General features: G+C 43.1%; 2 protein-coding genes across 6 annotated transcripts in view; one reads left to right on the top strand and one right to left on the bottom strand.

Moving 5' to 3' along the window:
- Window positions 1–14,004, bottom strand: part of LOC102999060 (cyclin-Y-like protein 1) — a 785,789-nt gene that overhangs the window by 336,474 nt on the left and 435,311 nt on the right. The window lies entirely within an intron of this gene.
- Window positions 1,083–12,629, top strand: LOC130707296 (coiled-coil domain-containing protein 185-like). Of its 3 annotated transcripts, none has more exons than XR_009007189.1 (3): window positions 1,083–1,154; window positions 6,872–6,978; window positions 8,233–12,629. XR_009007189.1 is itself a non-coding variant. In XM_057541161.1 (3 exons), the coding sequence occupies exon 1, from the start codon at window positions 3,576–3,578 to the stop codon at window positions 5,454–5,456; it is 1,881 nt and encodes a 626-aa protein (XP_057397144.1). In that variant the 5' UTR covers window positions 3,334–3,575; the 3' UTR covers window positions 5,457–5,793; window positions 6,872–6,978; window positions 8,233–12,629. The 3 variants fall into 3 exon arrangements, 2 of the variants coding, with proteins under 2 accessions (XP_057397144.1, XP_057397149.1); XM_057541161.1 differs by lacking the exon at window positions 1,083–1,154 and adding an exon at window positions 3,334–5,793; XM_057541166.1 differs by lacking the exons at window positions 1,083–1,154; window positions 6,872–6,978 and adding an exon at window positions 3,334–5,793.

Here is a 14,004-nt window from a genome sequence, read left to right as displayed (position 1 = left end):
TGGGTCCAGCCCACCTTTTTGGTGCCATCACCCGTCACTGCACTGCACACATACCCCAAGTCCCCGCTACACAAACCACACATGACCCCACATGCCAGGCATTTCTGAGGCTTCACACTGTGGCCACACAGTGTCCTCTGCCGGGTGTGTCCTCCTGCTCATGCCTGTATGGCGAGATCCTAGTTGCCTTCCCAGGTTTAGCACCATCATTCTATGTGAACTCTTCCCTTATGAACAACGTGGATGAACTTCCGTTATAAACTAATCCCTCCCTCCTCTAGGAAGACTGCTGAATTTACTGTCTAACCACTTACCACATCTGTTACCTGGACGTGTTTCTCCTAGCAATATTGTGGGCAAGGGCCTTTGATTATCTTTCTAATCCTGGCCCAGATTTCAATAAATGTTTGTGACATCATGAAGTTAAGACTGTGTCCCCTCTATCATCAACAGAGGTGAGTGAGCTATTCTCAATTCCATGAGGAATTCTGAGAACCTTCAGGGCAAGAAAGAGGCCAAAGAGCCCTGAATTGGGAATCTGGCTTGCTCCACACTATGTCTTTCTTTCCTTCTTTCTCTCTCTCTCTTTCTTTCTTCCCTTCTTCCTTTCTTCCTTCCTTCCTTTCTTTCTTCCTCTCTTTCTTTCTTTCTTTATAATTGAAGTATAGTTGATTTACAATGTTGTGTTAATTTCTGCTGTACAGCAAAGTGATTCAGTTACGTACATATATACATTCTTTTTTCAAAAAATATTCTTTTCCATTATGGCTTATCATAGGATACTGAATATAGTTCTCTGTACTATACAGTAGGACCTTGTTGTTTTTCCATTCCATATGTAATAGCTTACATCTGCCAAACTAGGTCTTTAAATTCAGCCCTACGCTGCTATGGTTTTAATGCTCTTGGAATAATGATACTGATCACTCTAGTGACTAATTTTTATAAGGCAGCAACCACATGCCAAGCACTGCTGTAAGCATTTTTCAGGGATTAACTCATTTTTGTTTTGCAGAATGAAGGCTGCAGGAGTTACTAAATTGAACTCCTCTTTCTAGTTGCACTGGGGACTGACTGAGATCTTACAGATCATCTCCTGCAGCAATGAAGAAACCACCAGAGTCACCAGACAGAGAATAAGATGACCACTTCAGGTGATTCAGCAGGTGGCAGAGCTGCCTGGTGGCAGGTCTCCTGGCTCTTGGGTGGCTCTACTTTCGCCCACACAGCACTGCTTCTCTGTAACAGGAAATGGCCTGATACCAGCCAGAGCCACATGTAGATGTACAAAATGTTTTACAAAGCTTCCGCAAAGGCATATGACATTCAGGTATCAGCACAACTCAGTTCATGCCCAAATATTTCCTCACTTAAATGATTCCATTTCAAATTTGATTTACTTGATGTAAAAGTTGCCTCCTAGTAAAAATTATAATCACTAAATAATTTCTCTAACAATGGTATGAGTTGCACCAATAGAAACCTAGGGTAGAAACAACCTCCTGTTCTCAGCTATAGACGTGCTAATGACTGCATGTGAGATCCCATCCAGGCAGAGTGGGCTCCTGGGGAGGCCTCAGTCACTCTGGTTAAGGCTGCTACCACATGGCTTCAAGGACATGGCTGTCATGACCCTCGGATATATACTGATCATAATTTTTTGTAAAGCATGTCATCTTAGTCAGCTGAGGCTGCTCTAACAAAACACCATAGACTGGGTGGCTTAAACAACAGACATTTATTTCTCACAGTTCTGCAGGCTGGGAAGTGCTAGGTGAAAATGCAAGCACATTCAGTTCTTGGTGACGGCCCGCTGCCGGGCTTACAAACAGCCACCTTCTGTTTGGGATCTCACATGGCAGAGAGCAGAAGTTCTGGTCCCTTCCTCTAATCCCATCATGGAGGCCCCACCTTCATGACGTCATCTAAACCTAATCACCTCCCAAAGGTCCCACCTCCAAATACCATCACACTGGGGTTTAGGGCTTCAACATACGAATTGGGAAGAACACAAACTTTCGGTCCGTAACACATGTCTCAATTCAAAGTACATTTCCTGAAAGGCAGCATGATATGGAAAGACAAGTGAACCTGAAGTCAAAACTTCCACCATTGACCAACTGATCTTTGGGGGAATCAGTTAATATGGCCAAGCCTCAGATTTGTCTTAAGGAAATGTTATCAGTTCTACTGGCCCTGGCTAGCTGGGTCACTGTGAAACTTCAAGGAGATGTGGGTGAAGAAGACTGGGATCAGTAAATACTTAATTTTCTTCTTTAAGGATTGACCATATTTGGAGAATGTTATCCAGAACTGTTTCCTCATTACATCTCAGAGAAAGGAAGTGACTTAGCCATGATCCACAGTCCAGGAAGAACACAACAGAACCGGGGCATCGTCCCTCCCTAGCACTCTATCCTTTACCTAAACTGTTTTAGGATAACATTAATTCCATTCTTCTTCTCTAGGAATGTGTAGAAACTTTTGTAAACCCATATATTAAACCTTACAATTTGTAATTGAAGGCTAGAAGGACATCAAAATAATGTTTATTGAATGCATTAAGGCACTAAGCTCTTGATACATAGTTTCATCCGACCCTCAGGGCAGCCCAACAGTGCTATTGTCACGGCCCCTCTTCCAGTCCACTGTTCCAGAATTTGAGGGTCAGGAGAGTTAAGTAACTAGCCCAAGACCACACAAGTGGAAAGTGGCAGAGGAGATTCAAACTCAAGTTTGCATGACCAAATTCAGTGCTTTTCCCATTAGCCCTGGGTGCCTCAACAAGAAAAAATAATCTCACAAAACTGGAGAAAAAGGAAAACAACAATAACAATGTGATTTCGGCATGCTGTCCACTGATGTTATTTCAGAAATGTGCACTTAACATTCATATTTTGACAAAAGCAGTAATTGCCATATTAGGAGAAAACAAATTAGTTGTTTATTTTTTCTCTCTCTCTCTCTTCTAGAAGTTTAAAAAGTATACTTTGGGCTTGCTAACTTAAAAGGGCAGAAGGATGGTGCAGTGAATTAACGTGCTTCCATGGCCGCTTCATTTGCATACACTGCAGAGGCGCAGAGAATGGAGGGACCCCTGACTAAAGGACTTGCCCGCCGCATTCCATTCTGGGGGTAATGCCTTCACCTGTCTACTTTTAAAATTCTGCTACTTTAAGGTATACAAATGCGAGTTCAAATTCCTGCCTGAAACACCAGTGGGGGTTCACTACACACCCTCAGCTTTAAGGGTCACCCTGTCTTTCTACAGTCCCTCCCCCCTCCCCCTCCCCCTCTCCTCCCCTCCCCCCCTCTCCTCCCCTCCCCCCTCTCCTCCCCCCTTCCCCTCCCCTCCTCCCCCCTCCTCTCACCGCGCGGGGTGCTAGGAAGGCTGGGGTGGGCGAGGGCCGAGGGCCGAGGGCTGCGGCAACCGGGGGGCGGAGGCGCATTGTGAAGTGGCCAGAGCGTCACAGGCGGCCCGGACCCCCGGGATCCGAGGGCGGGGCGGGTCTCCGCAGCGCCCCCCGTGAGGTCCAGGGACCCTGGCTCAGACGCTGGGCGCGCGGGGAGGGAGCATGGAGGGCTTCGGCCGCTTCTCCCCGTGGCCTCACTCGGACCTCTGGGAGGCCCCGCCGCCCCGCAAGGAGCGCGCATCCTCGGCGCGGCTGGGCGGGTCAGGGCCGCAGAGCGAGCAGGGCCTGTGCTCCCGGCCCGGGACTCCCCGCGAGCGGAGCGAGGCCTCGGCGCCCTGGCCGCACCTGCGCTGCTCGCCCACCCCGCGGCCCCGCCGGCGCCGGTACCCGGACTTTCCGCCTGAAAGCCGTAGCCTGACCGACGTGGCCCGGAGGCCCCCGGACCACGCCAGGAAGCACCGGCCCCGCAGCCGGCGCCTGGAAGACGCCTGGGGGGAGGCGGGTACCAAGCCCCTGGAGCAGGGAGGCAGGCCGCCTAGCCCGGCCTGGCAGCAGCAGCCCCAGCTGCCACCGCAACAGCCTCAGCCCTGCCAGCACTACCCTCCGGCCCGGGGAGATTCGCCCCCACCTTACCCGCAGGGAGCTTACACTCCCCCGAGTGGAACTTTCGGGGTAGAAAAGGTGCAGAGCGGAGACCAGTGGGCAGTGCCGGCCTGCAGAGGTCTCGGTCGCTGGTCCCTTTCCTTGGTTCACACGAAGAAGTGTTCTGTGCCCTCCAGAGAGTTCGGGACGCAGTCAGGTTGCGTGTACCTCCAGAAAAGATACCGTAATGATCCGGTGGAGTCCTTAGCCAGCCAGTACTCCCAGCCCTCGCTCTCCAGCAAGGCGATGCAGAACCAGCACACCCAGATCCTCAAGAACAAGCTGGAAGAGGCAGTAATGTCCTCCAGGGACCGGAAGATTGTGGCCCTGGTGCTGACCTGGCTCAAGAAGGCCCAGAGGATGCGGGAGCTGCAGCAGCAGGCGGCCCTAGCCTGGGAGGAGCTGAAGCGCTCGGACCAGAAGGTCCAGTTGACTCTAGAGACAGAGCGCAAGCTGCTGCTGCAGCAGAGCCAGGAGCAGTGGCAGCAGGAGAAGGAGCAGTGTGTCCGACGGCGGGACCGGCAAGCGACGAACACGAGCCGGCAGGAGCGCAGGTGGAAGGCGCAGCTAGGGGACCAAGAGAACCAGCGCCAGGAGAAGCTGGAGGGGGCCCCCTCTGAGACCGAGGCCAAGCGCGGGACGCAGTACCAGGTGCAGCGCCTGCAGGAGCACGAGAGGATGATGCAGGACCTGCGGGAGCAGAACAGCCTGCAGCTGCAGAAGAGGCTGAAGCAGGTCTGTCTAAAGAGGCATGTGCACACCACCGAGGGCCAGAAGAAGATCCAGGAGACCCGTCTTAGCTCCCTAGTCAATTACCAGGCCCAGAAGGTCCTCAGGGACTGCCAGGCCAAGGCTGAGGAGCTCCTTAGGAAGCTGTCCCTGGAACAGAGTTCCCAGTGGTCCCAAGAGATCCCCCAGGGCCTGATTAAGGAGCATCACCGGGAGCCGAAGGAGAAGGTCAAGAAGGAGGAGGAGCAGTGCCAGCAGGTCAAGGGGTGCGCGGAAGAGTCCGGGGAGCAGAGGAAGGGGCACGAGCGGCTGCCCGTGGAGCTCGCGGACCAGAAGATCCTGCAGACCAGGAGTAACGTCCACAGGAATATCAGCGACAAGGTGCAGCAGATTCGGGAGCTCAACATCCTGCGGGAGAAGAATCATCACATCCTGAAGCTGAAAGCCGAGAAGGAGGAAAAGTGCCACATCGAGCGCATTAAGGAAGCCATTAGGAAAAAGGAGCGGAAGATGGAGCAGATCTCGCGAGAGAAAGATGCACCCTTCGGTGAATTCCAAAAGATCTCCAGGGCCTCCAGGGCAGACAACGTGAGAAAGTTTGCCAACAACTTCTTTGATCCGATAGGGCGGGAGGCCCAGGTTCGAGCTGGGCAGCAGAGAGGAGGCCACTGAGAACCTGACGACAAATAGCTTACAGCCCAGGCGGCTAGAAAGAGATGTGGCAATGTGATTCGTTTTATAATCTGATTATAATTGAGCATTCATTTTTTAAAAGTGTATAAAATAGCTGCAATTTCGTCTGATGAACTAGTTTATTAATTCATTTGGATGGTTGAGAGGGTTGGGGTAGAAATTTGGAAATTTTAAGAAAATTACTTGCCTTTGTACATTTGGATTTAAGTAGAAAATATTCATTTAGTTCTCAAGTAATCTTAGAAGCATATGTCAGACACATCTTTGAGGAACCAAAGAAAAATCTACAGTGGGGAATACAGTTCTGTGTCATGAGGTAAGTCTTTCCCTGTCCAGAACTTACGAAAGTGTGAAGTGTGATGTACCTGTCATAAGAAATCTGCAAGAAAAATCTGCACAAAAAGAGTGTGTGGGGGTAGGGGTGGGAGGAATTTCTGTAAACAAGTATATTTGGGAACACAGCATACTACAGCCCCTCTTGGGATTTCATAATGCATGTGAAATTTTTAAAGGCTCTGCAAAGTCTGGCAGTAAAGACACATTTGATTAACCTAGTGTTTTTCACAAACCACGGAACTCTTTTTTTTCTTGGATCTTTCCATGGGATTGATGTTCTGTGAAATATTTTTGGAAACAGCTCTCTGTAGATCCTCCCAGGCTGCACTTCTTTGGCCTTCCCTTCCTGTGTTAATAGGAAATATTTATAATTCCTTTAGCACTACTGATTGACTGCACCACCACAGACATGCTGTCCAAAAGCTCACTGGAATCTTTTGGTCCAATTCTTCCCCCCCCCCCCCCCCTTTTGGTCAGTCTCATCCAGTCTTTTGGAACGAAATTCTATTAGAATCCTTCTCTTCCCCTCTGTTTCTCCTCTGTCTCTTCTGAAGGAGGTATGTGATGTCATTCTGTCTACCCACATTGTGTCTAATTAAACTAACCAGTCTGAATGAATGGCTAAGCATGATTCAGGAACACGACATTTAAAAAATAAGGAGCCAGAAGCTAAGTAGAATTTAACCCATCACATCTCAAAGTCTCCATTGAAAAATTCTAAAGGTGTTCTTTAAATGCCCCTAATGTAACATTTGTCTTTCAAAAAAAAAAAAAAAAAAAGAGGAGAGAGTAAGCCCCACTGGAAGATTTGTGTCTTCTTAGTGTTTTTGAAGTGACATGAAAGGTGACCTGGCAAGGGGTTTTGTTCAAAGGTCAGTGTGAGATCCATATTCTCATCTTACATAATGGAAACTGGGCCCACTTCCCTGCCGTAGTTCCCCTCTGTCTGCTGTCCCCAAAGAGGCCTACTCAGGCCCTCACTCCTTTGCTCAAAAGTAGAAAGGCCCATACATCTTGGCTCAATTTCTAATCTTATTATTTTCTTCTCTTCACCCAAGCTAATGCTGTTCCAGCCAAATGCTGTGTACATTCCCAGCATTCTAGGAAAGTGCTTAAAATATCTCAGACAGACGTCCCATGAATCTAACTCTTCCTCTTGACATAGGTATGTGACTTTGGGGAAGTTACCTTCCTGGGCCTCAGTTTCCTCATCTGTAAAATAGAATTGTATTTCGTACTTCAAAGGGGTGTTGTGAGGGATGATTAAAATAATCTAAGGTGCCTGGCATAGTGTCCAGAACCTAATACACACACAGTAATTAAATATTGCAGTTGTTATTATATTACTGACTTTCCATTTTTGTCAATTCCATTCTCCCTATCTAATTGCTATCTCACCAGCTGCCTCCTCCCATCATACCCACGTCTGATTTCTCTGAGGTTAGCTCACATCCTGCCTCTTGTATGAAATGTGGGACCTCCGTGGCTGCTCTGTCTCAACATCAGCCTCCTTTGACAAGCTGCTCACTTTATGGCTTAGTGAGCACTTAGAAATTGCTGCTTTGTTGGCATATCCGTTTTGCAATCCCCATCTTGGCTTCCAAGCTGGACTGCATGCTACTTAAGGCTAGGGTCATTATACCCATGCTTAACATGGTGGTCAATATAAAGTCAAAAGCCATTAAGCACAATATTTTGACCCTACCTCCATATCCCATGCCTTTACCCTACTAATGTTCTTTGCTCTTTACTCCAAGAAATAAATACAGACTTTCATTCTTTTATCCAATTCTTTATGAATATTACTGGTAGAAATAATCAATACAGAATAAAACTGACAGAAGATGAAGTACATTTACTTTCCCCTATTTCTCCCTTAAAAAAAAATATTCTATATATACATATATATCCCCAGTATAAATATATATATTTTTTGACCCCAACCATTACCCATGCCCCCAAAGACCCAGTGGGGAGCCTAGACTTTTACCCTCACCAGGATGTAATAAGGAGCTCCCCACCCTGGCAGAGTCAGTTGAGACCACCTGGGGAGCCTAGCCTTTCAACCACTACTGACACCACCACCACCACCACGATGCAGTAACAGGGCACCCCTCTCTCTCCCTACTGAGTGGTATCAGATAAAGCCTAGTGGAGAGGAGTTTTATCACCCTCCATCAGTAACACCCCTCTGGTGTCAATAGATGTCATGTGGGGAGCAGTAATGAGGCACTCTTAGACCTCCCAGCCAGGGAGGTATCACTGGAGGCCTAGAGGGGAGCCAACATCCCCACCTCCACCCAGCAGTGGTGGAGAGAGCCCCCTCCCCCCCACTCAGGTGGCAATGGAGGCTGAGTGGGGAGCTGGACTTATATCCCTGCCTGGCAATAATAAGGCCTCAACCTTCTTCCCTTTCTAGAACAGTGTGAGAGAATGCCAGATAAAACAGCAGATCCAGTCCTGCAATACTCAAAATGTCCAGGTTTCAATTCAAAATCACACTTCGTGTCAAGAACCAAGAATATCTCGAACTGAATGAAAAAGACAATAGGTGTCAATGTGAGGATGACAAATGTTAGAAATATCTAAAGATCTTAAAGAAGCCATGATAAAAATGCTTCAACAAGCAATTATGAACACACTTGAAACAAGCAAAATATAAAATTGTCTTGGCAAATAGAAAACCTCAAAAAAAAAAAAAAAACGAGATATAAAGAAGAACCAAATGTAAATTTTAGAACTGGAAAACACATTAACAAAAATAAAAAGCTCAGTGGATGAGCTAAACAGCAGAATGGAGGGGACAGAAGAATCAGTGAACTGTAAGACAGAACAATAAAAATTACCAACTCTGAGAAATAGAAAATTACCAAAAAAAAAAAAAAAAAAAAAAATAGCAGAGCCTCATGGACCTGTGGGACTATAACAGAAGTTCTAACAGTCATGGCATGTCCCCAGAGGAGAGAAGTAAGAAGGTAGGGCTGAAAAAGTGCTCAAGGTAATAATGGCTGAAAACTTTTCAAATTTGGTAAAGAGCTAACCCTACATATTCAAGAAGTTGAGTGAACCCCCCCAAAAGAGTAAACCCATAGAAATCCATAAGACATATCATAGTCAAACTTCTAAAACTGAAGAAAAGAAAAAAATTCTTGATCAGAGAATGAGAAAATAAGCCACAGACTGGGAGAAAACATTTGCAAAAGAGTGGCTATATTAATATGAGACAAAGTGCACTTCAGAGCAAAAATTACCATAGACAGGACCATCATAAACTTACAAGAGAGTCAATCCACTGAGAAGACATAGTTCTAAACATCTATGTATAAACAACAGAATTACAAAATATATGAAGCAAAAACCAATAGAACTAGAAAAAGGAATAAAATCACAGTTGCAGCTGGAGACTTGAACACCCTTCTCTCAACAATTGATAGGACTTCTAAAAAGAAAATCAACAAAGATACAGAAAAACTTAACACCATCAACTAACAGGATCTAATCAACAGTTACAGAAAACCCCAGCCAGCAGCAGCAGAACACACATTCTTTTCCAGCACTCATGGAACAAATAGCAAGAGAGATCATATCCTGGTCCAGAAAATAAACTCAGGACATTTAAATTATTGAAATCATACAAAATGTGTTCTCTGACCACAAAAGCATCAAACTAGAAAACAATTACAATGATACCAGGAAAATCTCCAACAGTTAGAAATTAATCAGAACTCTTCTAAACAATCCCTAAGTCAACGTCTCAAAGGAAAATTTTTAAAATACATTGAATTTAATTAAAATAAAATGTCAGATTTGTGGGACACAGCAAAAGCAGTGCTGAGAGGGAAATTTATAGAATTAAGTACATTTAAAAAGGCAAAAATCTCAAATCAGTAATCTAAGCTCTCACCTTAGAATAACCTAGAAATAGAGCAAAATTAAACCCAAAGCAAACAAAGAAAATCGAAGAACAGAAATCAATTCAAATAAAATTGAAAAATTCTCTGAAAAATTCAATAAAATAGACAAACTGCTAACAAGACTGATAAAGAAAAAAGAGAAGACACAAATTACCAATATCATGAATGAAACAGCAATATCACTACAGACCCTGAAGACATCAAAAGGATAATAAGGGAATGCTATGAGCAACTTTACACAAAGTTTGACAACTTAGATAAATGGACCAATTCCTCCAAAAACACAAACTACCACAACTCACCCAATATGAAATAGATCATTTGAATAGCCCATAATCACTAATGAAATTAAATTCATAATTTTAAAACTCTCCCCCCAAAATCTCCTGGCTAAATGGTAACACTCAAGAATTTCACAAATGCTTAGACAAGAAATAACACCAATTCTACACAACCTCTTCCAACAAAATGGAAGAGAAGGGAACGCTTCCCAGTTTATTTCATGAAGTTAGTGTTACCACAATACCAAAACAAAGACAGCGTGAAACAAACAAAACCTGCAGAATAATGTCACTCATGAATATAGATGTAAAAATCCTTAACAAAACGTTAGCAAATTGCATTCAACAGTATATAAAAAGAATTATGCACTACAACAAAGTTGGATTTATTCCAATACTGCAAGGCTGATTCAGTACTTGAAAATCAATCACCATATTAATAATCCAGCACATTAGCAAATTGAAGAAAAGCACATGAACATATAAATCAATGCAGAAACAGCATCTGACAAAATTCAACACCCATTCATGAATAATACTTTCAGAAAAATAAAAATAAAGGGGAACTTCCTCAACTTGATAAAGAGCATCTACAAAAAAATCTACAGCAAGCATTACACCTAAGTGAAAGACTACATGCTTTCTCCCAAGATCGGGAACAAGGCAAGCGTGTCCATTCTCACTGCTCTTATTCAACATCATGCTGGAAAGCAAGAAAAGAAAATAAAAAGCATAAGATTGGAAAAGAAGAAACAAAACGATCCTTATTCATAGATGACATGATGGTTTATATAGAAAATCCAAAGGAATCTATGTAAATCTTCTAATAAGTGAGTTTAGCAAGATCACAGAATACCAGAGCAGCATACAAAAATCAATCAGATTTCTATATATTATCAATGAACACATGGTCACTGAAATTTAAAAATACACTACCATTTACAATAACTCAGAAAAACTTACATATAAATCTAATAAAACATATATATGACTTACTTGCTGAAAACCACAAAAAGCTGATGAAAGAAAGAAGACCTAAATAAATAGACCTACTATCCATGGATTAGAGGACTCAACATAATAAAGATGTCAATTCTCCCCCACTGATAAACAGATTTATTGTAATTCCTCTTAAAGTCTCAGATTTTTAGTAGATATGGACAAGGTTATTCTAAGATGTATACGGAAAGGCAAAGGAACTAGAAGAGCTAAAACAATTTTGAAAAAGAGAAAGTGAGAGGAATCAGTCTGCCCAGTTTCATGACTTATTACATGGCTGCAGTAATTAAGACTATGTGATACTGATGAAGACATAGACACATACATTAATGGAACAGAATAAAGAAACCAGAAAGAGACCCACAGAAATATGTCCAATTATCATTTTCGGCAAAGATGCAAAAGCAATTTGATGGAGAAGGACAGACAGCTCAACATGATACTGCTGGAACAAGTGGATATCTACAGGCAAAAAGTAAGGAAGTAACAGAGAGAGAGAGAGGGAGGGAGGAAAGGAGGGAGGGAGAAGGGGAGGAAGGAAGGAAAGACTTCAACCCAAGTCTCAGATCTTATACAAAAATTAACTCAAAGTGGATCATGGACTTAAATGCAAATTGTAATACAATAAAGTTTTCAGGAAAAAATCTTCAGGATCTAAAGTTAGGCAAAGAGTTCTTAAACTTGACACCAAAAGCACAATCTATAAAAGAAAAAATTGATAAATTGGACTTTATCAAAATTAAAAACTTTTGCTGTGTGAAGGAATCTGTTAAGAGGATAAAATGACAAGTTATGGGATGAGAAAATGCAAGTTTAAACTATAATGAGATATCATTATTCACCTATTGAATGGCTAAAATAAGAAATAGTGACAACACAGAATGCTGGCAAGGATGCAGAGAAACTGGATCACCCAGGCATTGCTGGTGGAAATGCAAAATGGTACAGTCACTCTGGAAAGCAATTTGGCAGTTTCTTCAAAAACTAAAGATGTAACTACCATATGACACAGCAATTGCAGTCCTGGGCATTTATCCCAGAGAAATTGACTTATGTTCGTACAAAAACCTATATATGGATGTTTATAACAGTTTTATTCATAATAACCCAAAACTGAGTTAACCCAGATGTCCTTCAACAGCTAAAAGGTTAAACAAACAGTGGTACATCCGTACCATGAAATACTACTCAGCAATGAAGAGGAAACAACTACTGATATACACGACAACTTAGATGAATCTCCAGAGAATTATGCTGACTGAAAAAAGCCAATCCCAAAAGGTTACATAGTGTGTGATTCTACTTATATAACATTAATGAAATGACAGGATTGCAGAAACGAAAAACAGATTAGTGGCTGTCAAGGATTATAGATGGGATGGAGGTGGAGGAAAGTGTTTATGGTGATAAAAGGGCAACATGAGGGGTCCTTCTGGTGAAGGAAATGTTCTGTATCTTGGCTGTCAATGTCAGTATCCTAGGTGTGATACTGTACTATAGTTTACAAGATGTTATCATCAGGAAAAATTGGGTAAAGGGCACATAAGATCTCTCTGTCCTACTTCTTAAAACTGTATGTGAATCTACAATTATCTCAAAAGATTTCTAAAAATAAAATAAAACTAACATTATTGATTGCTGGAAAAAAAATGCATTTTTGTTGGTGACAATGAGAACGTCAAAACCTGAACCCAGGAAAACTAGATTTAGTAGAAATTTATTAACACAAAGTAAACTCAACAAAGGCTAAAACTGAAAATAGTAACAGTTGTTACTGACTAAAAATTGAAGCACATTTTCTCTATACATTTACCTATGTATAATTTGGCCTGGAAAAATTGAACTTGGTAGAAATAATTCCCACAACAGCGGAAGCTGTAATTGGTCACATTTGATATTGTCAAGAACACTGATAAAATAAATGCAACTGGTCTCAATGCAAAGAAGTTTCGTAAATTGAAAACAAAAATAGAAAAATTTGGAAGCAATGACTGTACCATTTAGAAAACTGATCACAGAATTGAATTGGCTTAAAGGAGTTTGTGTTAGAAAATACTCTCTCAATGAAAATGTAATAGCCTTAGCATTCTGACTTAAATATTTGTATTCAGTACTTAGCAGATCAAAACTATGGGATCAAAACATCCTATCATCTGCCAAACCTTATGAAATGTTTACTATGTTCCAGGCACTTGACATACACTAGACACTTTTACATTCATTTATATCCTTTTATTTTATAACCTTTATAACATAAATTAGCTACGGTATTTCACAGATGAAGAACTGAGGTTTACAGAGATTGAGGAAGATTTCTGAGATGCTGCTGCTAGTAAGTGGTAGAGCTGGGATTTGAACCCAGTTCTCTCCGACTCCCTATGCTGTTTCCATACATTACCGGCCTTTCAGTGATGAAAAGGAAATATACCATTGTGATTATAACCCAGACTCTGAAACCAGACTATCCATGTTCAAATCTAATCTCCATCATTTAACTAAGAGGGGCATAGGGCAAGGTTCTTTACCCATCCATGCATCAGTTTCTTTATTTACATGAAGGAAATAGAGTGCATAACTCATAGGGTTGTGGTGATTAAATGGATCAACACACGTAAAGTATTTAGAACAGTGTTGAACACACAACAAAAACTCCATGTTAGCTTTTATTATATAATATTTTCTTGACTCCAATGTTGGACAAAATATTTTTGAAAAAAAAAAACCAGGGCTTCCCTGGTGGCACAGTGGTTGAGGGTCTGCCTGCCGATGCAGGGGACGCGGGTTCGAGCCCTGGTCTGGGAAGATCCCACATGCCGCGGAGCAACTGGGCCCGTGAGCCACAACTACTGAGCCTGCGCGTCTGGAGCCTGTGCTCCGCAACGGGAGGGGCCGCGATAGTGAGAGGCCCGCGCATCGCGATGAGGAGTGGCCCCCACTTGCCGCAACTAGAGAGGGCCCTCGCACGAAACGAAGACCCAACACAGCCAAAATAAATAA

This window comes from Balaenoptera acutorostrata, chromosome 1, assembly GCF_949987535.1.
Source record: "Balaenoptera acutorostrata chromosome 1, mBalAcu1.1, whole genome shotgun sequence".
Classification (NCBI taxonomy): Eukaryota; Metazoa; Chordata; class Mammalia; order Artiodactyla; family Balaenopteridae; genus Balaenoptera; species Balaenoptera acutorostrata.
Note: the sequence above shows the minus strand (reverse complement) of the source record. Positions and strands in the feature narration are given on the sequence as shown.

Excerpts from the sequence above, each read along its gene's own strand:
- LOC130707296 (XM_057541166.1), top strand. The coding sequence starts at position 3,576 with ATGGAGGGCTTCGGCCGCTTCTCCCCGTGGCCTCACTCGGACCTCTGG.